This window comes from Lutzomyia longipalpis, chromosome 3 (assembly GCF_024334085.1).
Source record: "Lutzomyia longipalpis isolate SR_M1_2022 chromosome 3, ASM2433408v1".
NCBI lineage: Eukaryota > Metazoa > Arthropoda > Insecta > Diptera > Psychodidae > Lutzomyia > Lutzomyia longipalpis.
Window position 1 is genome coordinate 3,970,723 of NC_074709.1, and position 24,088 is coordinate 3,994,810.

The 24,088-nt window shown below is 35.1% G+C and overlaps 2 protein-coding genes across 9 annotated transcripts in view; both read right to left on the bottom strand.

Moving 5' to 3' along the window:
• LOC129794241 (uncharacterized) overlaps nt 1-24,088 on the bottom strand; it is a 57,851-nt gene that overhangs the window by 30,466 nt on the left and 3,297 nt on the right. For 4 of the 8 annotated variants that reach the window (XM_055834932.1, XM_055834935.1, XM_055834936.1 and 1 more), the window contains exon 2: nt 8,148-8,560. In XM_055834932.1, the coding sequence (XP_055690907.1) occupies nt 8,148-8,266 (119 nt within the window). In that variant the 5' untranslated portion in view covers nt 8,267-8,560. Of the gene's footprint in view, nt 1-157; nt 234-279; nt 390-8,147; nt 8,561-12,318; nt 12,421-24,088 lie in introns of those variants that run through there. The other 4 variants (XM_055834941.1, XM_055834937.1, XM_055834934.1 and 1 more) reach the window with 3 other exon arrangements.
• LOC129794306 (uncharacterized) lies at nt 16,589-18,121 on the bottom strand. The gene has a single exon (XM_055835099.1). The coding sequence runs from the start codon at nt 18,119-18,121 to the stop codon at nt 16,589-16,591; it is 1,533 nt and encodes a 510-aa protein (XP_055691074.1).

Consider the following 24,088-nt stretch of genomic DNA (forward strand, 5'->3'; position numbering starts at 1 on the left):
ACACTAATAAATAATTTCATCAATTGTTGCATGTTACTAATATTAAACTTTCACACAGTCAATGGATTAATTTATATTCCGGAAAGTGGGTTATTTAGGAGCGTGCCACATGGGAAAATTCGCGCGCACACACAAAAAATCACAGCGAAAAAAAAACCATCAGTCGTGTGGAAGGAGATCCTGCGGAATTTCCGCAGAAACTCCTCCAGGCCCCCTAGCGTGGGGTCTGTTCTGTGTTGAATTTAAAATAACGAGAGAAAAAAACTAAATGAAAATTACAATTATTTGCTGAAAAATTCCGACAACGCGAAAATTTCATCTATTTTTTTGCGCGGCACGATAAAACTAAACAACATCACTTTCGAGATTCGTGAATTTAAATAGAGAAAATAAACAGGCGAAAGAGCAAGTGATCCCAAAATTAGGTTTTCCCCACACTCTCTCTCTCGTAAGGTTTAGTCAGAGTTTCCCGAATGCACGGGGGGGTTCTTCTCTTCTTTTTTTTTTTTTGCTTTAAAATGTGCTCCATCATTCGCGCCGTTTCAGCATTGGGAAAATTGGAATCACTCTGTGTGCCTCGGCTCATCCGTCGGTGTATTTTCACGGCATTACACATGAGAAAGGTATTATGTAAAATTTTCGTGAGATTAAAAGCGGTCGAGGGACGGTGTGTGCGGCACTTGTCGTTCTCAGCTATAAATGTTTCCCCGCAAGAGATTTAAACTCGCTGCGCGCGTTCATTTCTCTCTCTTTTTGGGTGATTATTCTCGGAAAAGTACACCTCAATTGCCTCTTCATAGAACCCACAAAGTGAGGTCAAAAGGAAGTTCTCTTCAATTCAGAGATTATTCACCCACAACACAACACATGTATACAGCACAATTGTGACGGAGATATTTTCACTTTTCCTCACATTTCACATTTGCAAAGTTTCTCTGCAAAATTTGTAAAATTTTCTTTTTATGTTTTGAAAAGAGTAAGAGTATTTCATGCTTAATGCTAAAAAAAAGACAGAAAAACCACAAGAGTGACGTCATTATTTACATTTTATGGAAAATACACACTAAAAATAATTTTTATTAATTTTTTGCAAGGGGATGGTTTAACCTCAATTTTTGTGAAACAAATTCACTTTTTGTTGAACAAAATGTATGAGGAATTCTCGAGTCTCAACCGATTCCCAAGAAACACTTTAACCTTTTTAATAGTAATAAGTCGATCCCGATGATGTGTAAGAAATATTAAGACTTCTCTCTAAATAAGAAAGCGAACGTATAATTTCTTGAAATTTTTTTTTATTCTTTTAAACAAAAATGCTCCTAAACAAGAGAAAAAGAAAAGTATTTCTCTTTTAAACATTTCAAGAAAAAAGAAAATTAATTCAAAGAAAGTATTATCATCATCACTATGGGCTTATTTCACGACGCGCAACAACTAGGGCTATATGCTAGTATTAAAGAAAGTATTAAAAATTTCCATTAGCACTATTTATTTAAATTTCAATCATGGCCACTATTTATTATGTTGTATCTGGGTTTAGGAGATGGTATAAAACACTTTCGCATTACCTATAAAAAAAAATTTATTTTTAATTAAACAACGAAATTCTAATATAGTTCTAAAAAAATCAATTAAAATTTTTGTCATTTGACTTAATGAATTTTCCGAATTTTCAATTATTATTCTCCATTGTATATTTCATCAATAGCTCAAAATAGGTCAAATTTTATCTTAATAGCTTTTTTATTTTATTTTGAACTCTGTTAAAAATTATTTTATTGAAAAGCTGAATAGTGCGAATTTTCATCTATTTTTTCACAGAGGTCAAATATATATTAAAAAAAAAACAATTTTATATTTATTTTATTGAGTCGAACTTAATAAAATAAAATGTCCTTTATTATTTTTTTAACTAACGTTTATTTGAAAGAAAAAAATTATTTATTTGAAAAATATTGAAAAGTTTATAAAAACATCTGAAGATTTAAAATAAAAATATTGCTTTTCGTGAAATATATTTACAAAATGTAAAGGAAAACTGTGTGAAAATTGCACCTTAGTGAATTTTCTCGAAAAATCATCTTTTCCCACATTCAACATGATGAATTTCCCAGCTAATTATAAATGAAGGAGATGTTGAGAGCAAAAATACACCAGAAACTCACATGCAAAGAATCCCCATGAGCTCCGTACGAAGCATTTCAAGAGCGATTAGTCACATGCTCTGAACAAAGAAAAACAAGAGGGTAAAGGTAGAACATGATTCAAAATTAATTAAATTGCGCCACACATTATTCATTTTGAGAGACAATTTTATGTTATAGAAGAGAAAGCCCTTACAGCTATACTTATAACAGCCAGAGAGAGAAAGAGGAGTTTTCACCCCCACAAGCTATTTGAGATGGGAAAACACAGCGGTATACAATTGTTTTGGGGGATCATGTAATTTACGCGTTTAATTACAGGGAATTAATGATGTAATTAAAATGTTTCTTTTATCAATTTTAAATTACCAACCGTTTAATATTTTCAAGCTGAGAAAATCATGTGTGAAAATTTCCCAAAGGAGAGCATATTCTCACACTTTATCTCACATTGAATTTCATGATAATTTTTCTTTAAGACAACTTTTAATAAAATTCTTTTTTTTTCTCTGTAAAATACAAAATGACAACACAAAAAAACAAACTGTAATGTAGGTAAACAAGGATAAAAATTATTTGACAAAATTGAATCCTCATGAGTATTTCGCAGTGTGAATGACGTGTAATTTAATGTCACAGTATTCAATTTAATATACATAATTGTACAAAAGATGTGGTTTTGTATATTTAATTCATTTTCACTCACTCAAGGATTTACGTGAACACAAAATCCAAAATTAATAATAAATATTCTGTGTTAAATTAAGAATTAAAAAAAAACTTAAAGAAGAAATAAAACAATCACATAAAAAAAAAGGAAATTCAATGCGAGAATCAAAAGAAAAGTTTATTAAATTTTTTACAACACTGTTTCCATTCTATGACAAAAGAATTGTTTCAATTTTCTCAATATATTACATTACTCGTTTGATTAATTTAGACTTAAATTGATTCAGTAAATTACAATCAATTCTCGTGTTAATCTCATGAGAAATGCAGTAAATGAAAAATTTTCAAGGGAAAATCACTCATAAGATAAAATGTACACCACAATGTTTTTTTTTCTAATTAACAATAATTTTGCATAAAGAAATTTTAGGGAATTTTAATAATAATTTATTAAAAAAATATGTTGAATTTCATAATAATCTTCGTAGAATTATTTAAAAATTTAAACTGAATTGTAGGAAGAGGAAAAACCAAGAAAAGATAAGATTTTCAACAGAATCGACTATAAAAATAAAAAAAAGTTACAAGAGAAAAGTAAAGAAATACCTGTTTGAAAAAAATGGTACATTTTCCCCAAAAAATATATCACACTTGTCACAGTAAAGCCCTAATTGAGTGAATGGCATGATAAAATTGCATTGGGGGGCAGCAGCACATAGTCTAAAGATTTATTGATTCCTCCCCCCTTCTCACACCCTCGAAAATCTATGCTGGGGAGGGAGAGAGAATTAATTCAGAGAAGTAATCAAAGTTTGAGCTGCAAAAGGGGAAAAAAAAAGAGGAATTTCCCGACTTCATTCATAGCGAAGATCTTCAAAGGCATTTAATATGCACCATGTGCTCTCATAAAGTGTCTTGATGACTATACATGTAAAATTCTAGGGCAAAAAAAATGGATGAGGAATTCATTAAAATTCTCTGCGTAATTTTCTCGGGAAACATTCTGGGTCATTTCATTGAAAAGTCACACGTTGGAATGGGGGCAAAACTGCAGAATCCCGGTTTGCCACCCATTTTTCCCTGAGCCCAAATAAAATATTTTTCATCCCTGCGGATTTAACCCCAGAGTTTTTTTTTAATTTTCCCCAAACTTTTTTTTGGGGGGGGAGGGAGGCCTGGTGGAATCCATGGGAAAATTCCCAAATGGAGCGCTCGTTCAATGGCAAAAGCGGACCCCCACCCCAACATTTTGGCACCTTGTTTGCTATACGCAGCGCAATTTACTCGCATTTGTGCACATTGTGAGGAATTTTGCATTAATTCTGTGCATACAGTGTGAGGTGAAAAGCTTATGGAATTTTACAGAGTGGGACGTACATGGGGGTGGGAAAAGTTTGAGCTGGAGGAATGGGTATGGGGAGATTATCACAATGTTCGGGATATCAACTTCCAAGCGACACCATCGTGTTGAATTTTCCGCACTAATTAAAGAGAAACTCAGTTAATCAAGCATTGTCGGGTGCGAGAATTCACCCAAATACGACGGGATCTTTTGCACCATCCACGTCACCCTCAAACCTCCCTCACCAAACTTTCCCTTCTCAACCTGTGTGAGAGCATTGATTAAAGACTAAAGGAAAAGAAATTTTTCCGCGAGCAAGTTTGTGCTTCTTAACGCAATTTACATCTCATTTTTGGGAAGAAAACTAAATTCACGGAATGTCGAAACTCCGCACTTTAGGAGACATGACGGAGTTTGGGAGGAAGTGGTGCCTTTTCACGCACGACTGAAGCTTCGGGTTAGTAATTCAATATAATTCCATGACTGAGCTTTTGTTCCCCAAAGCTCCTCATCATCATTGTCGTGCAATTTCAATGAATATAACTTTTGGATTGAGAAGATGCCACTTACTTAGTACGTCAAGACAACTATTAATAAATTTATCAGACATCGAGAGAATATAATCTCTCATGAAGATCGTCTGCAGCACACGAAAACGTGTGGGTTGTTACAAATGTGACAGAAAAGTCACAGACATTGTTTCTCTTATTTATTTGCATTTTATTGTTGTGAAATATTAATGTTTTAAAATAGTTAGACAACAATAATCATATTTTTTCGGTTTTATTTATAAATAAATCTGCAAAAACGTTGAAGAAATTTTTATTTTTAAATATTAGGGGAGGGCGGGGCTAATAAAGTCACTTAAGGGTTTGGAAAAAGCTTAAAATATCATATTTCCTAGCTAGATAGAACAAAATGATCTGAGAAAGAGTTGTAGGGCGGTAAATTTCCTAAAGAAATGAGCTATACATTTTGCTTTAACTATTTGAGAAATATGATATTTTGAGCTTTTTCTAAACCCTTAAGTGACTTTTTTAACCCCGCTCTCCCCTAATAAAGTTATATTTTCAACCATCGCATCCTTAAAAAAAAAGCTTCCCAAACAAAAGCTTTCGGGAGACTATATATTATTGCACGCGAAGGTACTACCCCATATTTATGTATCCTAACGTAAAAAAAAGAGGAAATTTGATAAAACAATAAAGCCAAAAATAAAAACCATGTTCGCTTTGCAGTCACAATATTATTCCTGTTCTAAAAAAAATGTATATTTCAATTGAATTTGGTGAAGAATATCCGCTGGGGGAGGGATAGGATTTTTTTTAGAACTTCCTATATGGGGTTAAATTTAAACAAATTTGATGGTTGAGTTTCATTTGTCAGACACCATCCCCATAGACGAGTAATAATTTCCACGTGAATTGATGTGTTGGTTTGGGGCTCACAAGGGGTAGGTTTGTATATGAAATCCACGGGGTCAGTAATTTGAGTTTGGGGATTTTAAGTGGCCTACCCCGAGTGAGGCGATTAATATCAATTCGACCCTGTGCTGAAAGCCCCGACCCAGGACCTCGATTCTCATCCCCCGCATGAAACCCCCTCAGCAGTACGAGCAGAAGACAAATTATGAGGGTACTGGGGAGGAAATATTGTGTTAGTATTCATCTTGTGGCATCGTCCCTGTCGCGCAAAAATGTGTCATCAACTCATGTTTCACGTACGCCACATCCCTCTTCTTTTCATTTCCACCACACCATGCCAATGTGACGCTAAACACTCACATTTCCGCCAACGAAATCCAAACCCGAGAGAGGCTTTCTGGATATTTCTTTATGGGGAGCTTACAATACATTGAGGGAACATATGAGCTTTCTGCAAAACTTATGAGCTTTTTAAGTTCAGAAAAAATTAAATTCAAAGAGTAATACGTTACACAAACAGCGATCATGGAAGTTCGGAAACTTATGAAATAAAATAATATTTGAATTTGGCGCGCACTCGAAGTGGTGAAATCGAGTGGTGAAAATAGAGAATGTGGGGAAAAAATAATGATTTGGCGGAAAAATGACAGATCGGATTTGGAAGGCAAAGTATTACGGAGCTTGCGAACATGGGTAAAAAATTGACTTTAAATTGACACAAGATGTCAGCACTGAATAAGCAAGGCCATCTAGTGAGAAAAATTCAAAAAGTTCCCATACATAATGAGGAATATCTGTAAAAACTTTTTATAGAATTCCAGCATCCCGTTCAATTAATAAAAAAATCTAAAGTAAAACAATGAAAATTTAAATGAAAATAAATTTCCAACCTTCATTTTCAACCTCTTTGAATTTTCCTCCTCAAAGAAACACAACTAACCTACACCCTATTTTGTGAGTCCCTGAAGGACCTCTCAGTCCCACCAAAAGTATTCCCATGTGAATGTATGGAATAGCGAGTTGTACGTTGAATAAGAAAAAGATGAAATTTTCACCAAAAGTGAAAATTAGATAACATCCCAAATTTGCTTCTCACAGACACGCGGAGGTACTTCATCGCGGCCCCTTGAGGCACGTGTGAGCCTCCAAATGGAATTATGTATGTGCCTTTTTTCCTACCAAAGAAAAATGTTTCTGCGTAAGGGCGGGAAATGGTGGTGGAAAACGACGTGAGAAAACCGGAAAGTGGGAGAAAATAAGGAAAATGCAATGAATATATTGGCAAAGTAAATCTCATTTATACGGCGGCGAGTGTATATGGAGAAAGGAGCACAGTACAACCGCATTTCCATTGAAATTTTGCAATTTAATTAAAAATTAAACATTTGCTTTCACACATAAATCGGATTATCGGTTCAGAAGCGTTCAATTATTACTGAATAAATTGGTGATTGCCACATCAACCGCACAGTTTAAAACATCCCCCGTTTTCCTCGGCGCAACTAAAACTGCTTCGTTATATACAATTTGTATGTGGATGTGGGAGGAAACCACATCGTAAATTTATCTCCATGCATTGTTTAAAAAAATTACATGTAGGTACATTCAGGGTATACTGGAGGGCTGTATTACACCTCTATTTGTTAGGATTTCAGGGAAATTTTATACAAATCTGCGCAATTTTGGAAAGCATTCCCCCAAAGATAATTTGCATGATTAAGCTCATTATTAAAATAAATAATTTAACTACATGATTCGAAGTACTCTAAATGTGTAATAGGTAGGTATGTATTCCATATGGAATGAAGTTTATGAAAGCAGGTATTATGTGTGTTGTAACATCTAGAACTTCTAACATAAAGTGTAAATCAAGGTGATTCTCTTGAAATTTAACTTAAGGAATTTGAATAACAATAAGATTATAAAATATTATAATATTCCTCAAACACAGAGTTTAGTTTTAATTAATTAAGATCTTGACAATGCAACATTGTACTTTAATCAAAACTCTCTAGCTTTAGAAACTCCTCCAGATAAGACTTTATAAAATTAAATTAAATATCTTTTAAGTTCTACTCAAATTTTCGACATTAAACCAATAGGAACAGGACTGAATTTATTGATTTGCAACATGAATGAACTTTCTAATGCTTTGAAAGGATGTACGATTACACCCTTCAGTTGCCTCTAACCGTGTCTATCACGTAGTCAACTCAATTGTTAAATGTGATCCAAAGACTCCCCTTCATATGCATGCCGTCATGTTCGTATTTCAGTTTGGTAATGACAGAAAGCTTTCAATACTTGTCATGCTTTTTGGTCGGGGGTCAATCGACTCGAGTCTCCACTCTCCTGCCCCTGGAGTGCCTAGATTTCATTCGAACACCTTTATTAAACTTTATTTTGTAAAGGGTATTGTTCTGTGTAGAACATTCCTCGAAAGTTTTTGGCATAAACTAGAGCCTTGACGTGACACTGTACCAACATTCTTTGAATTTTTAAATATTTCTTGACATAAAAAAAAATCATAAAATAACATAAAGAATAAAGATTAATAAAATAACTCACCCGACCGCTCCATTGGAGAGTGTTCTTAATTCTCGATCGAGAGTTTCTTGAACATTGCGATTAGAATAGAGGCCAATGGGTGAGTTGAACTGCTTGTGAACGAGTGTTTTGTGGGCCATGATTGAATATCAGCACGTCCTTTTTTTCCTTAGAGAAAAACGATTAAATGATCCTCAAAGTGGCCGCTTCCGCGCACAGTTTCTTGTGCTTTTCGCAAACTATCGACGGTGTGACAGGCTCAGAAAGTCCTTTCCTGCACTTATGGTTGTGGAAAAGGCACTGAAACAAGCTCTCAGGTCCTCACAAAAAAGGAGGATATTCGTTCGAAGTTCGTTTTTTTTCACAGGGCAACAAAACTACGGAAGCTAGTTGGGTAAGCGGCTACGAACTAGGATCACGTCGAAAACTACAACCTGAAAAAAGAATTGAAAAGAAATGGAATTAGAATTGAGAAATTAAAATTATATTAATTTTTAATGTTTTTTTGGATTTATTTATTTTAAATTTTGTTTTGCAGTCAATAAACTTATAAGATTATTCATTTATTTTACTTTTTTTTATTTTTAATGAAACCAGAAATAAGACAAAGCTTAAAACGATTAATATTTATCTTCATTTTAACTGGAAAATTTAGCTTTCAGCCCTTTCTACAGACTTTATTTTGCAATATACATTATGTATGTATGTAGGTATACGATACCTACGTAACGTATTTTCTCATTGTTGGAGAATTTGGCATCCAGCCCGAGTATATACGGATGAAGTATGGGATCAGTAAATTAAATTATATTTAGCAGTTGGTTGCGAAAGGGGGGATTTCTCTTGGAGGCATTAAATTCACTTTATGAGGATCCCTTAATTCCACATTTATAGTGTCGCCGGAGAGAGAGATGGAGAGTTTTGGACCATCATTAGGGAGCAACTGTGTGTGTGAAGATAATCTTCAAAGAAACTCCCTCATTTGCCCACAGCAACTAAATGCACGCAGCATGTGACATTCGCAGAAAATGGTCTCGATAAAGGGATAATTGTCTGTGTCCTAAATGCTATATATGGCAAAAGGATTATAGTTTGAAGATGGTCAGAAGCAGTGAGAATGGGAATGACATGTCAATGCTATTTGAAGACTAATATTGTTGTTTCCATAGGGGAGAGTGGAAAGGGTGTGTCATTGATTTTCCTTCACCCCGCAGCCCCGAGTTGACTTTCAACTGTGCACTCTTGAGAATTTCCATAACACCTCATGCTTGTATATAGAGTACCTTTTGCAACCTTTCACCCGTGGAAAATACCGATGAATACCAAAGGGAAATGGCACAGAAGACGAAGTATGGTGGAAACTCCTTGAGATTCCCTAGCCCAACAATGGATGAAGACTCTTGTGTCGATTTGCAGAGAAAATACACCAAAGGTGTCATTACACCCCATATACACACCATCCCATTCTTTCTCATCCCTTCACGAAGAATTTGTATCTTATTTTGCCATCAAAGCTAGAGGGGGTTGGAATTGTGAGATGGAGTTGCTCTGTTGAATTTCAAAGAGATCCATTCCAATGATTTTGCAATGATCTATTCCACACGAACACCGCACATTGGAAAAGACGAGGACACTTCATGCCAAATCACAAGAAATCCTTTTGGGTTTTTTTTTCTTTTTAGCTTCTTAAATTCCCTTCGACTTTTACCCATTTCTCCATCACAAAAGTATCCCCATAAATGTTTGAAAGAAAAAAATCTCAACAAAATCATCAAATACAGGTGAGAATTTTGCTTCATAAAAGTCACAAACATAAAATTCAAATTCTTTCTCGAAAGCTTTTTGTGAATTTTTCTCATGTAAAATTACATTTTGATCTTCTTCTCAATTCGACAAAAAAAATCTGAAAGAACTGAAAAATATGCATTAAGTACATTTTAAACGCAAGAAGAGCAACATAAAATTAATTAATTTATTGAATTTCAAAGTGTGGAATTTAATTAGTTAGTTAATTGATTGTATATTTTCGGTGAGTGAGATTTTCAAATAAATCTTCCACGCGAATACAAAACACCTGTGCTGAAATACGAGCTCATTTTGTATTATAGACATTTATCGCCCATGAATAAACTTGGAGAAGTATCAAAAGATGTCGAAGATATTGCAAATGTTGCAAACTGTGCATAAAAGTGACAATGTTGATTCACTTTATGGTTCCGCCATCAATAAAAATGCAATTTCCTTCCGAATCCATCTCCTCGCGCATTAATGATCACAAAGTGGGGGGGGGGGGCAATGGTGTGGAGGGAATCTCCCTGCCTTTGGAGAATCCTGCTGACTCCCATGGAAAAGCACACCCCGGAGTGGAGCGCGTGCTTGCGGAAGGGAGTATCGTGAATGGGTGCCAAAGAGTGGTACATTGTGCTCGAAAAGATGCTGTAAATAGGACTTTAAGGATGTACTTAATGTTCTTGGGCACAGTGTAAATAAATACATTGCTCTTGTTCAGCAACTCAATACATAAAACTTCTTGTCGACAACTCCATATACTAGTTTCATTCTGATAGGGATTTACTCGCATTCCCAGCCACTTTATTTGTGTAAAGAATCCTCAAGAACTTACTTTTTTTCTATTTAACGTGTCAAAGAATGACCTTTTGACTCATTATTGCCGAAAAGAATTTTCCCACCTATATACATACATAGCTATGCTATTAATATATGAAAATAAATATCCTGATGTACCTACAATATTTCCATAATGAGATATATTGCTGATACTTCAACGTTGTTCCCAAAGTATTCGTATTGTATAAAGTTTGTATATTATGTAGGGCAGGAAGAGAAGGTGGAGGATGTTGGAGGAAATAGCAAAGGAAGAGACATGAGATCCTAATACTGTGCGACACATAATGGATCATAAGTGTAAGCTTCATTAGCTATAATAGTTTGTTCAATATTCATGTTTGCGGTTATAGCCTCTTCCCTTCGCCTTGCCTGCCACCCTGTTGCCAACGAAGAAGAACATGGAAGTGCTCTTCAGCCATTGGAGGGGCTCCGGAGAATTTGCTGAAACTTCAATACACGAGGATTAAAATGGGTAACGGATACAGATAATGGTGAGAAATTCAAACATGGTTGTTCTTATCCTGTTCTCCGCACCCATTTGCTGAGGCAACAAAGTCATACAATGTGTTCTCGCTGTGAGACGACCATCGCCGCACAAGCCATCGAGACGCATCGTCAGTGTAAACATTGCCGCTCGATTTTCCAAAATGTGTACAGAGTATGTGTGTGTGCCTTGGTGGGGTGGAAAATTTACAAAATGGGAAAACTTTTCATTATACTCCATCCCCGCACTCCCCGCACTCCCCGCAGCTCACCCACACCCCCATTCACCATGTCTCTTAAGTCGAATTAAATGAATGGGAAAGTTTACAATGGATTCTCACCACTCGCCGTTCCTTCCGATCAAGAAATTTCCTATGGCAACTTTTCGATATAATCGAAACTTCCCAATGGGATTTCCTCCATATCATTTACAAGTTTGGATTTCCAAACTTTACCTCTCAATGCAACCTTTGCTCACTTGACGGCAAAAATATAATATAGAAGCGTTATGTTGAAAATTTTAGGGAAATTTGTTGTACAACAGCATGGTATTTAAATGCTTTTGAAAACATCTTAAACACTTCTTTGTTATTTTATTTTTAATTTTAATTTTATTTCCCTCGAGAATCTCTATTATAATTTTGTAAAAGAGATTTATTCGAGAATAGAAGTAAGGGGAGTTTATCAGACGATTTCTTTAATTCGATTAATTTAAAAAATTGAAAATCAATTAAAAAATTCTCTCCCATTTCGCGCGAAATTAAATTAAATCTAAACCTTATTGATTTTCAATGGAATTTTCATTAAAAATCAAATATTTCTTACTCGTCCTTCTAAGCTCAAATAAATCACACATTAAAATATAGAATTTGGTATATTCGCCAAACCTTGAGCTTGTGTAAATTCTCACTCAAAATAATCCCTCACTTGGATGCACTTTGGCTCTAAAAACTACATTATACCTTGCAAGGACCTTGAGGTATGCTCTCACAGGTTAAAATAATACCTACTTAAACAAGAGAGCATGGAAGTTAATAAGTAAATGAGTATAAAATGGCTCCACACACGATAAAATGCTTACCACGCGTGGAAATTCAATATTTGTTCCATTTGGATATGGTTAGAAAGCTCCCGATCACTTGAATTTTATCTCAAACTCTGTACAAATAAACACTCGAAAGGTATTTCGTTTGATGAGCAATAATCCACAAATTCTCTTGTGTGGATTTTCTTCAGCACACACCTCTTTTCTCTGCTGATTTTTCCCATTCGCACTAATTCGCCTAACTTTTGGCGCTTCCCGAGGTTCATCTTTAAATATTATTATTATTATTATTATTATTTTATTGAAATCGGCTTACGCCATAATTCAGGTACATTAGTGTTACTAAAAAAAAAATAAGAAAAAAAAAAACTACACGCACATACTGAAGAAAAAATTAACTACGTCTATCTAAAACTAATACTGTTATTGTTACAAAAAGATAAAAAAGATACATGGAAAAACGATTTAAATTTTGATGTTATTTTCTTTAATAAATAAAATGACTTTTTTAAGATTAACGAAGTTATTACCAAGAAGATCTTTTAACGAAAAGTTATCAATGCCTAAATTAGTTCTGGATATAGAAAATGATGGACATACTACTAGGAAATGTTCTACTGTAAGTGGGACGTTACAAATTGTGCAATTAGGTGGATTTTCTTTACTCATAAGAAAGGAATGAGTCACCAAGGTGTGACCTGTACGGAGTCTAGTAACTACGACGCTATTGTACCTATTTGTTTTCGGTATAGAAATATTATTCAAATCATCAAAAATCGACCTCAACTTATTTTCATTACTACCTAAATTTTTCCAATCTTTTTGCCTATTTTTCCTCATTATACCTTTAATCGCAACTTTCATATCAGGGTAGTCTACGCTGAAATCGGACTCAATTTGATCGTTTATCTCTTCCCTTGCTAAGAACAACGCCCTCTTAATCCCTGGAATCTCCTCTGGCACCCATATAACTTTTATTTGACCTTTAGATACTGCTATACTATCGTGAATTCTTAAAGCAAAATAATTTGTGATTTTAGTATTAGACAAAAATTCTACAGCTGAAATAGAACTAGTCGCTATCAAAATTGGACTTTGACCTGGATTATAGCAATCACAGGCATCTAGTATTGATTTAAGATCCGCGGTTACTTTATGAGTGAATTTAGAGAAATTTTTTCTTTTGCTAATACCTAAACTTTCAGACCAAATTGAATAACGCTTTAAATTTTTATTTTTGCAAGATCCTGTATAAATTATATCCCAATTAACGTGACTTTTAATAGTTTCTTCAAATTTTTCTTTAACGACTCTAGTTCCCGCGCCATTTTCCCATATTAATTTAATGTTTTGATTAATATTACCAAAATTGAAAACCCATGGTGGTGTAGCAAGTGGAAACTTTTTAACAATCTTATTTTTTGGAATCTTATTTTCCTGTAAAGCTGTATTTGTTATTTCGACCCAAGATTTTAAACGTTTATTACTACTAATGTTAAAATTAATTACTTTATCGTGCAACATATGATTTGGCATCGACTTAATTTTTGACAGATAAGAAATACTCAAAAATTTTCTCCTATTTTCTAGATTGGGAAATCCGGCTTCGGCCAAAACGCTAATAATAGGTGTTGATTTGAATGCCCCTGTTGATAGCCTAATTCCTGTATTATAAACCCCATTTAGTCTCTTTAGTGTTTGATTAGCGGCCGTACCGTACACCTGAGCTGCGTAATCAAGCTTCCCACCTATAAGGGCTCTATGTACCTTCAAAAGTTGTGACCTATTAGCACCCCACTTAATGGAAGAAAGGGCTTTTATGATTCTTAAACGTTTTTGACAATTAATTCTCAATTCTTCTACTTGCTTTCTAAAATTAATTTTTCGATCAAAAGTAATACCTAGGATTTTTATAAACTGAGCTTCTTCTATTGTTCTATTATTAAGGAAAAAAGTTGGTGTCTCGCAAATTCTTTTTCTACAAAAATGAATCCATTTAGTTTTGGATGCTGAAAAGGACAATCCGTTATTAAAAGCCCATTCTTCGAGAATTGAGATACCTTTTTGAATATGATCTTTAAGAGCTGATGAGGTTTTAGATGCACCATAAATTACTAGGTCATCTGCATACAAAAAATGATTTATATTGTTTTCAGTAAGTATTCTAGAAATACCGTTAATTGCTACTAGAAATAGTGAAACTGACAAAACGCTACCTGTGGGTGTCCCATTTATTTGTTCTTTCCATGACGATTGAGAATTACCAACCAAAACTGAAAATTGACGGTTTTCTAAGAAATTTTTAATGTAAGACAAAATGTTTCCTTCAAAGCCCCATTCCTTCAATTGTTTAATAATAACTACTTTCCAAAGTCTTTCATAGGCTTTTTCTAGGTCAAAACTTACTGCAAAAACGTGTTCGCGACTATTTATTTTTTCTACTATAAAATCTTGAATACAAGCTAGATTATCAATAGTGGACCTAGACCGTCGAAAGCCTGACTGATATGGGGAGATGAGATTTTCTTTTTCTAGCCACCACATTATTCGATTTGCTATCATTTTTTCCATGACTTTCCCTAGACAACTTAGAAGTGAAATTGGTCTATAATTTACTGGGTCGGATAAATCTTTATTAGGTTTGGGTATTGGAATAATAAGAGCTTTCTTCCAATCGTCAGGAAATTTTTGTTCAAAAAAAATCTTATTGTACATTTTAAGAATAAAATCTAAAACTTTATCTGGACACTTTTTAATCATATTATAAGAAACATTATCTAGTCCTGTAGATTTTCCTTTCGTGGTGGCTAGAGCTCTATCCAATTCTGCACGATTAAAACTATTATTAATTTCTACAGGTGGGGTACTAATAGGAACTGTCTGATAGTGTTCTAGAGATTTTTGATTATTCAGCTCAGGTTCACTTAAATGAGAATTATCCGAATTCTTGAAAAATCTATTAGCTAAGGTTTCTGCAATTTCTTTTGGGTCTTCTATGTTGTGATTATCTACGTTAAGTTCGTTAATTCTACTACCTTTAAAAGATCCAGATATTTTCCTAATTTTATCCCAAACTATTTTAGGCGTCGTGTCTACTTTAATATTTTCTACAAATTTTTCCCAACTAGACTTGCGCGCTTCATCCATCAATATCCTAACTTCTTTTTGTTTTTTACGATAGTTTTCTAGATTTTCCATAGTCGGATGCCAGTAAAACTTCTTGAATAATTTATTTTTATTTTTAACTTCATTGGCTATATTAGAATTCCACCACGGGACATATTTATCTCTAATTAATCCTTTAGATTTAGGAATCGATTTTTCTGCTGCTTTGACCAAATTATCCGTAATATACCTTACAAGCTCTTCTATCGGTAGATCGCTACTAGTATCAATGGTTTCTTCTACTATTTTCTCATACAGGTCCCACCTTGCCAAGTCTTCCTTCCACCGTACACGAGACGCGTGTGTTTGCACAGCATTAGGGGTGTTAATTGTTATAGGAAAATGATCGCTAGATGTTGACTTATCTGTGACTTTCCAATCAAGTGTAGTTGACAAAGACGGGGAGCAAAGAGTTAGATCTATTGCGGTGAGTGCACCATATCCCGGATGGAGATATGTTGCCCTACCGTCATTCAAACAAGTTACATTATTATTTTGGATAAATTCTTCAATAACGCGACCCCTTTTGTTAAAATATGTGCTGCCCCACAAAGGATTATGAGAGTTAAAATCCCCACAAATAATGAATGGATTATTAAATTGACTTAAAAGATTTTCAAGTTGTGAAATTGTGAGCTGATCTTTTGGATTAATATATACTGAACAAAAAGAAATTGTTTTTCCATGTATCTTTACATTGACAGCTAATGCATCAAGATTTGTGTTAAGATTAATTAAAGAATGTGTTAGTTCAGATTTAATGAGAATTGCGACTCCTCCTTTAGCAGAGTCAAATAAAAGATTATTAGAAATTACATTATAATTAGTTAGTGACGGGTTAGATCTAGAAGTAAGATGAGTTTCCTGAAGCAAAATTATGTCTGGTTTAATCTGATTAGTTATTAATTTCAATTCACTAAAATTATTCCAATATCCATTTATATTCCATTGCAAAATAATCATTTAAAAGGAAAGAAAATTTAAGGCGGTCAAGAAACTCTTTACTTTAGAATATGAAAAAAAGCAAAAAAAAAATCGCTTTGCAATTGGAGGCGACTCAGTTGCAGAACAATTTACGCAAACACGTATGCCTGCACAGCTGAGCCGTCTCCAGCCGCTAAAACGATACCTATTCTAAAGCCTAATCTATACCTATTTCCCTATTGATAGAAGATTTGTTGCTGGTGGCCGCCTGGGTGGTTGAGACATCTCCAGTAGTCTGTTGTGATGCTGCAAGCTTCTTCTTCTTGTTCTTTGACACCTTGCTGTTGTCGGCTTTCCCGGATGAAGATGATTTCGGTTGCTTATTCTTCGGCGTACTTGAAGCTTTCTTTGCATTGTTGGTGTTGGTACGGGCTGCAGCTTGGGCCCGTGTGGTTACAGATGTGCGGGATGAAATCTCCTTTTCAGCATAATTCTTCTCAGGCACAGAATGTTGATCCTCCTGAGTATCTTCCTCTTCACTGGCGGAAACTTCCCCCTCTTCCTCGTGATTTGTCTTCGAATCCATACTCTCAGATGTTGAGTCGTATACTGAAGATCCGGCGGTGAGATTCACAAGAGTATCTTCCTCCATCGCTTCGCCAGCTAATTCTGGAATTATTCGAGCTTGAGACGTCTCCTTGGGGTTCGTCATGGGATTCGTCGTGGGATTTTCTGCAGGTCGTCCTCTTGGTACATTCCTCTTCCCCCCACATTGACATTTGCAGTGTTCACAATTGACTCCAAACGATGTTTGTCTCTTCGTGACATTTGAGAATGTCTCACCTTCCCTGCCCATCCTCTCAATAAACCTCCTCTTTGCTTCAGCAAATGAGATTTTGTTGTACACTCGTATCTTCTGTATCTCAAACTCAGCCTGAAACACTGGGCACTTCCTGGACCAACTTACATGATTCTGCCCGCAGTTGATGCACTTTGCCTCTCCTGTACATGCTTCTGGGTAGTGCTCCCTATCCGCGCAAATACCACACATAGCCACCCCACGGCAGGATGTCTTCATGTGCCCATATTTCTGACACTTGAAGCAGCGTAGCGGGTTTGGAACGAAGGGGGCTACATTCACTTTGAGATAGCCAGCCTTGATGTACGCTGGGATTTCCGGTAGCGCGAAAGTCACGATGAATGTTCCTGTATTCATCCACGCCGAAGCACCCTCTCTGGCGTTTTGATTGGTTCGTCTCTCCACCTGCGACGGTTTCCTCTTGATTTGCCTGATCTCTGTCACCATTTGAGATGACAATTCCGACAGCAGTTCATTCTCATCCATATAGGCCAAATCCCAGCTGCGAATGACCCCTTTGGAGGTATTGAAGCGTGGGTGTTCCTCTACCTTCACCTCATGACTTCCGATTTTGTTTACTCTCATCATTCGGAGTGCCTGTTCCCTTGATTTCGTCTCAATTACAATCGTCCCGTCCCTGAGACGTGTAATATCCTTCACCTCCCCCAAAGGATGCAGTTCTCTTGCGATAAGAAACGGTGATACACGCAGCATACTCTCATTTTCTCCTGCTTTCTTGACCGTTAGAAAACGTCCTCCCTTCGCGATTCTCTCCACTTCTGGGTTTCTGGGGTCCAGAAGACCCTTCCTGTAACCAGCATCCAAGGGCGGGAATTCTCGGGGGGCTAGAGAAAGTTCGCGCCCCCATTCCCCGTTTGCAAATTCGGGCATAGCCCCACTACCCGCCACGGCACCTAACCTCAAACCGTCCTTTTTGCTCAGTTGGGGGAGTTTTCGCAGATTTCCCCAAATTTCCCAACGTACCCACTATACTAAATGGGGGAAAATGTTTCCCTTTTTCACTTAAGAACCACTTCAACTAATAAAAATAAGTTTTACTAGATATTTTTGATATTTTTGATATTTAAATTGCCGTTGGATGATTGTTGTTTGAGTTTGAAAGGTGGAATGTCATCTTTAAATAAATATTTACATTTCATCAACCGCAAAACTGTTTCAACCTTTCTCTCCTCACTTATTATATGTTATTTTTTTTGGCGAAATTTAACACACTCTCCCAGATGCTTGAAAAAGCACACCAGTAGTGGGAGGAGGAGGGCACACATGAATTGGAACGTATGTATAAAGGATGAAATGTTAAGAGCTTTTGCTTACATTAACAGGTAGTTCAGATGATAGTTATTTTATTAAATTTAAATTCCATTGATGCTCAAGAAAATCTGTTAGATAAACATATGGACAATGGCGGGAAATTCTTTTTTTAATATTCTCAGAATACCTCTTAACACAAATTATTAAATTTTTTGTACCTAATAAAAAATTTTAGAAAATGTCTTTTATCATTTTAACACTTGGAGGAGCAAAAATCCTAATCTCAAACTTTGACTTCACTTTTCTCTCAAAAAGAAAACACATTTCCAAATTTTCTTTTGAAGAATCTAAAGTAATTGAATTCTCCTACAGAAAAATATATAATTTATAACAATAAATTTAATAAATTATATTCTGTAACGCTTTAAAAAAAAGCCAAATTGGCACGTACAAGTTTTGTTCTCCAAGTGTTAAATAAAAAAAATTTACATCAATAATAAAAAATTGTAAATTTTATTTTACTGCAGTTTTTTTCCTCAATTTCCCTGCATTGAAACAGCACAGTATATTTCATGGTAAAATTAAAAATTGTTGGTGGGCCAACCACATTGAAGGCTCTATTAATAAAACAGCAATATTTTGCACGTTATTATTGGTTGTTTTTAATATTTATATGTCATTAAATGGATAGTATATATTTTACCATAATTTGCTGTTTTTTTTTTTTTGGGACTCACAGACTTCATGAAAAACAATGTATTTCACGCAGTTTATGCAGTATTTTCCCCCCACCTCTGAGCCACAAACTTTCATGTGGCATCGATAGGTAACATCTGTTCTATTCAGCAGGAGCAAATATAATTCATTAAAACAACACCACGGTATTGACCACTAAAAGCCGCCCAAAATGCTCAGCTATAGCCTCTTGTCGTAGATCACGTTTTGAAAAAAAAAATAGGGAAAATAACCACCTCATTGAGAGATGAGAGTACACACCCAACTATTAGTCAAATATTGACATTAATGCAAATTGGAGCCATATGTTTAAATACCCAGGATTAGTCTAATATCGATTGAGGGGTTGTGTGCAGAAATCCAGTGTAAGTGGTGGGATATGCCACAGAGTGGGTGAGGATAATGTTTGATATATTCAGCACAGCACCGCATTAGATTATGCTTGATGTTTTTTTTTCTTTTTGAAAAGCCACTCCAATTTATTTTAACATCCACATGGAATTTTCCAATCCTTGTTGGAAAAATCAAATAATATAGGAACATTACATGTGTTTGTGTTTACCTTTCTAACCGACCTTCCATCTCTATAATAAATTCAAGAAAAATATTTTTCCTAAGAGATTAATAAGAGAAGTTTGCGAAATCTCTCACGCAGTATAATGAATAGCCGCTCAATTTATAATACTAACCTACATAAATTGTTGGAAAATTTATGCAGATTACTTTTTGAGAAACAAAGGGAGAGTTCTTAGAAAGACCAGTCCTAAGCCTGAAGAAGTTAAAGGTGCTTTCAAACTCTGAATACTTGAGGAATTCACTTGAAAATGGAAAAAATCATATAAATTGAAAAGCAAAGCGTAAAGCTAAAAAATCTGTTTTGATTTGAATTGAATATTTTACTTGATTTTGTATTGAAAAGAAGAAGGATTTAACGTTTTCAAGTGATCTCCCCCAATATTGATTCAGTATTTAATAAAAGTCAGTAATATAAAAAACCAAATATAAATATTTAAAGTTAAAAAAAGCGTCAAAATATTGAAAATTAATTTAATGCAAAAATATTAAATGCAATAAATGGAATGAAATTTATTATTCACACTCACTTCTAAATTATTAACAATTTGCATAATATTCTTTGAAAGTTGATTTGGTTCAACGAATCGAATAATTTAATGACGAATCAAGCCATACAAATTTATTAGGGATTAAATCTACTGCACACTGCAAAATGTGCAATCAATTAATAGGCAATTATTCTGAAAAATTAATTTTAAAATATATATGCTGTTTTTAAATGTTGAAAATATTGAATAAATTCAATTAAGTAAAATGGATAAAATTAAAGATTTTTCTTTCTACTTTAATGGTGCTATTCACGAATCTTATGTAAAAAAAATTATCATAACAATTTTTCCTGATATTTTTTTAACCCCCTTTCACTCCCACTAATATATTTCCCTATCTTTCGTCTTTGTCTGACGCATGCTTACAACATTTTCATCATTCAATACCCACGATGAATGATGAATGAAAAACGGACGGACGGCCGGAAAAGTTTTTCGGCGCATACGTTTTTTTGAATGTGGGGACCCTAATTCGTGCTCATACCAAGTTTGAGCCCGATCCGATGACCTTTAGTTTTTGAGTGGACACAGAAGCTGTGCTATTCTTTTCTTCAACAGAATCACAGCTAAAAATGTCATGATCTTTTTTTTTACATGAGATTCGTGAATAGCACCATTCTAACTCCTGTAAAAATTTGATTATTTTTGCATTTTTTTTTAACTCTATGAAACTGAGAGGACAAAATAAATAACATTAACCTTTGGAATGCGGAGGCCTTGGAGGTTACGTAGAATGCGAAGGTGGGGTCGTTGAACGACCCCAAAAAGAAGGCCAATTTTCTCCCAAATTATACAACCTGGAGTTGTCGGGTTAGTGCCTATAGATTCCTTATATAGTCCTCTTGCCCCTTGCATCACAAATTCGCCACCCGGAAACACGTAGAAGAAGGTATTAGGGAAAAACATTTTTCACTCATTTTTCACAATTTCTTCTTGAGAAATTTGCCAAGAAAGTTAACCCCAACTGCAATTTTTTTTTCACTCTTCCCCACGTTCCCCTCACTTCCCTCAACGTGATAAATTGCAATATTTCTCAAATATTCATTATTGTTTTGCACATTTACATGCTTCTAATTATGTTTTATGTTGTTTATGCTCTAAGAAATTTTCCGCAGCATGACCGTTACACCAATTTTTGAATTCCCTTCTTCTACATTTTTCTTAATAACTTTTCTTGTGGTAGTCGGATTGAGCTGAAATTTTTACACAACCTCCTCAGATAACCAAGGAACTTATTTCCAAAAGATGGGAACGCTATCTTTTATATTTATTGAGTTATAGCACGAAATATAGCGCTGGGGTCGTTCAACGACCCCGCTCCGCATTCCAAGGGTTAATATTCAGAGCTATAACATCTACTAAATATTTAGGCACCAACAGTTGGCATGTCATTTTTTATGTGTAGAGCCTGAACCTAGATTACCATATATGCAATTAAATTGTTTAACATGGTTCGCAGGGAGAATAGCATTTTCATTGAGTGCAGCACTTTTATAGCTTTACACAGAAATCAGAATAATTTTTAAAAGCCCTCCCCTTGTCACATTTTATTTACACCCCCCACAGTTGTTGCAAAAAAACAGCTCACCCACAGGAAGGTTAGAAAAAATAGCAGAGAGGTGTTAAATTTACTACACGTTGTTTTGTATGTCACTCCGCGAGATAAACTCACCGGAGGGATCTACTTACTTTTTATTGTACAAACCACCCCCGTTGAAATGCGTGGCTCGAAATAATAGGAATTCGTCATTGAGGTGTCATATTTTTCTCTAAGGGCTGATGGCAAAAAGAGTGGAATTGTGGGGCGGTGGGGGTGGCAAAATAGATATGGCACGTAAATTTTACGAGATACTCGCATATTCATGCTCCAGATGATGTTGGACTGAGAGCATGAGCTGAGGAGAGGGGGGGGGGTACAAGAGGACAAAAAAACATAAGTGTGGGTGGATCTGCAAGAGTGTTGTAATGCAAATTTTTTCGAGCTGAAAAAAAATACAACAATTTTTTACCATTTTTATTGTACTATGTAGCAATTTTTGGGGCAAATGGATTGCTGTCAATCTTCCACCCCCTCGCTCACCATGAGAAAACCTCATCCAACCTACGCGCCCGTGTTATTTTTCCAAGAGAGAAATGAAAACACTCAGCTACGTGTGCCTGGGTATGTACTCTGTTGGTGCGTGAATCCATCAAATAAATTTCTGGGTCGTATATTTTTTATTCGTCAATTTCAATCCAGAGATATCCACTTTTGCCACACACACCGGCCCTCCAACCATTGCGACTCATGGCGACAGATGAGAGAAAGGACAAGAACAACAGTAGGAAAAAAAATAAAAACAAATTACAATTGGAGTTTTATTTCACCCCAAACGTGGAATGGATGGCACAATAAGAGTGCCAAGGGAGACAAACGAGCCTCAATTCAAGAAGGAATATTTGACGATGCTTACCCTTGATGAAGGGGTTACTCAACGAATCAGATCAGAAGTTATCCTTTTTTTTCAAATAAAAAGAAAATTTTTACAAAAAGATTTAAATAAAAATTTAGACAAAAACCTCAAGATATTTAAATGAAAGAAGCTTTGAATTTCTTACAAAAGAAGAAAGTTATCCAACTCCATGAAAACGAAACGCGTAAAATTCCTTATAACAAACCCCTTCGTTCTATCAAGTAAAAAGCTTCCCTTCTGATTTTTCACATCTCCAGCCAGTGAAACCTTTTTCCTCCCCCTTTTTTCATAATTTCAACATCACACATCGAAGAGGACTTTAATTAGTGGATTTTTTTTTCTTTTCATCCCAAAAGCTGCCATCTCCAATAAAGAAAAAATAAAAGCTCCACTCGAAAAGCTTTCGGTGTGATCGTTTGATTCATACCATGTATACAAGTAAAGGAAAGGCGGCACGAACGAATTGTGTGCTATGGGAGAAAAGAACATTGCCTTTTGATGGTGGTGATGAATGAAGGGGCGCCTGGAGTGAGGGAGAGGGATGGGCGATGGCCCAAAGAGCATCCAATGTGGAAAAATTGCTTTGGGCAATAAAGCAAACAAATGGTCCAGGCGAAAACGTGGGGTAGAAAATATGAGAAATGATCTTAGATTAAATAATCTCATTTTATACATCGAGATTTATTGGACCATGAGTGGAATCAACCTTTACATCAAATTTATCACAATATGGAGCATTATTAAATTTATCCCCACATATCTGGCTTTTTTTTCGTATTCTTCCTCCAAACCACATCGGGAGTTTTGGTGGGAAAAACTCCCATTGACACACTCCAACCCACACCACATTGAATGGCATAATTGAGCTTTTGTATCGTTTACAGGGTGCCCACCATTGAATTTCCTCTTTTTCTCACTTTGTACTGTTTGACGGGGAATATATTCATTTTTGTGCTATTTCCTGTGTTTATTGCAACGCGATGTGATTTTAAATTAAACGAATGGAGCTTTTGGTTAATTGAAAATGATGCTAAATTAAATGGTAAAATATTAATTTAAACATAAAGTTAAAGTTTATTTTAAATACATTATTACTAATTTTATGCAAAAACACCCAAAACATATTTTATGTTAATAAACTCAATCAATATATAGTTGGATTCTCACGTGAAACGAAACCTTTCTAATAGGATTTTTTTAAACGATTTTGGTGTTTTAGAAACCTCGAAAAAATATGTCCCATCGTTAGAAATGAAACATCAAACGTTGAAATA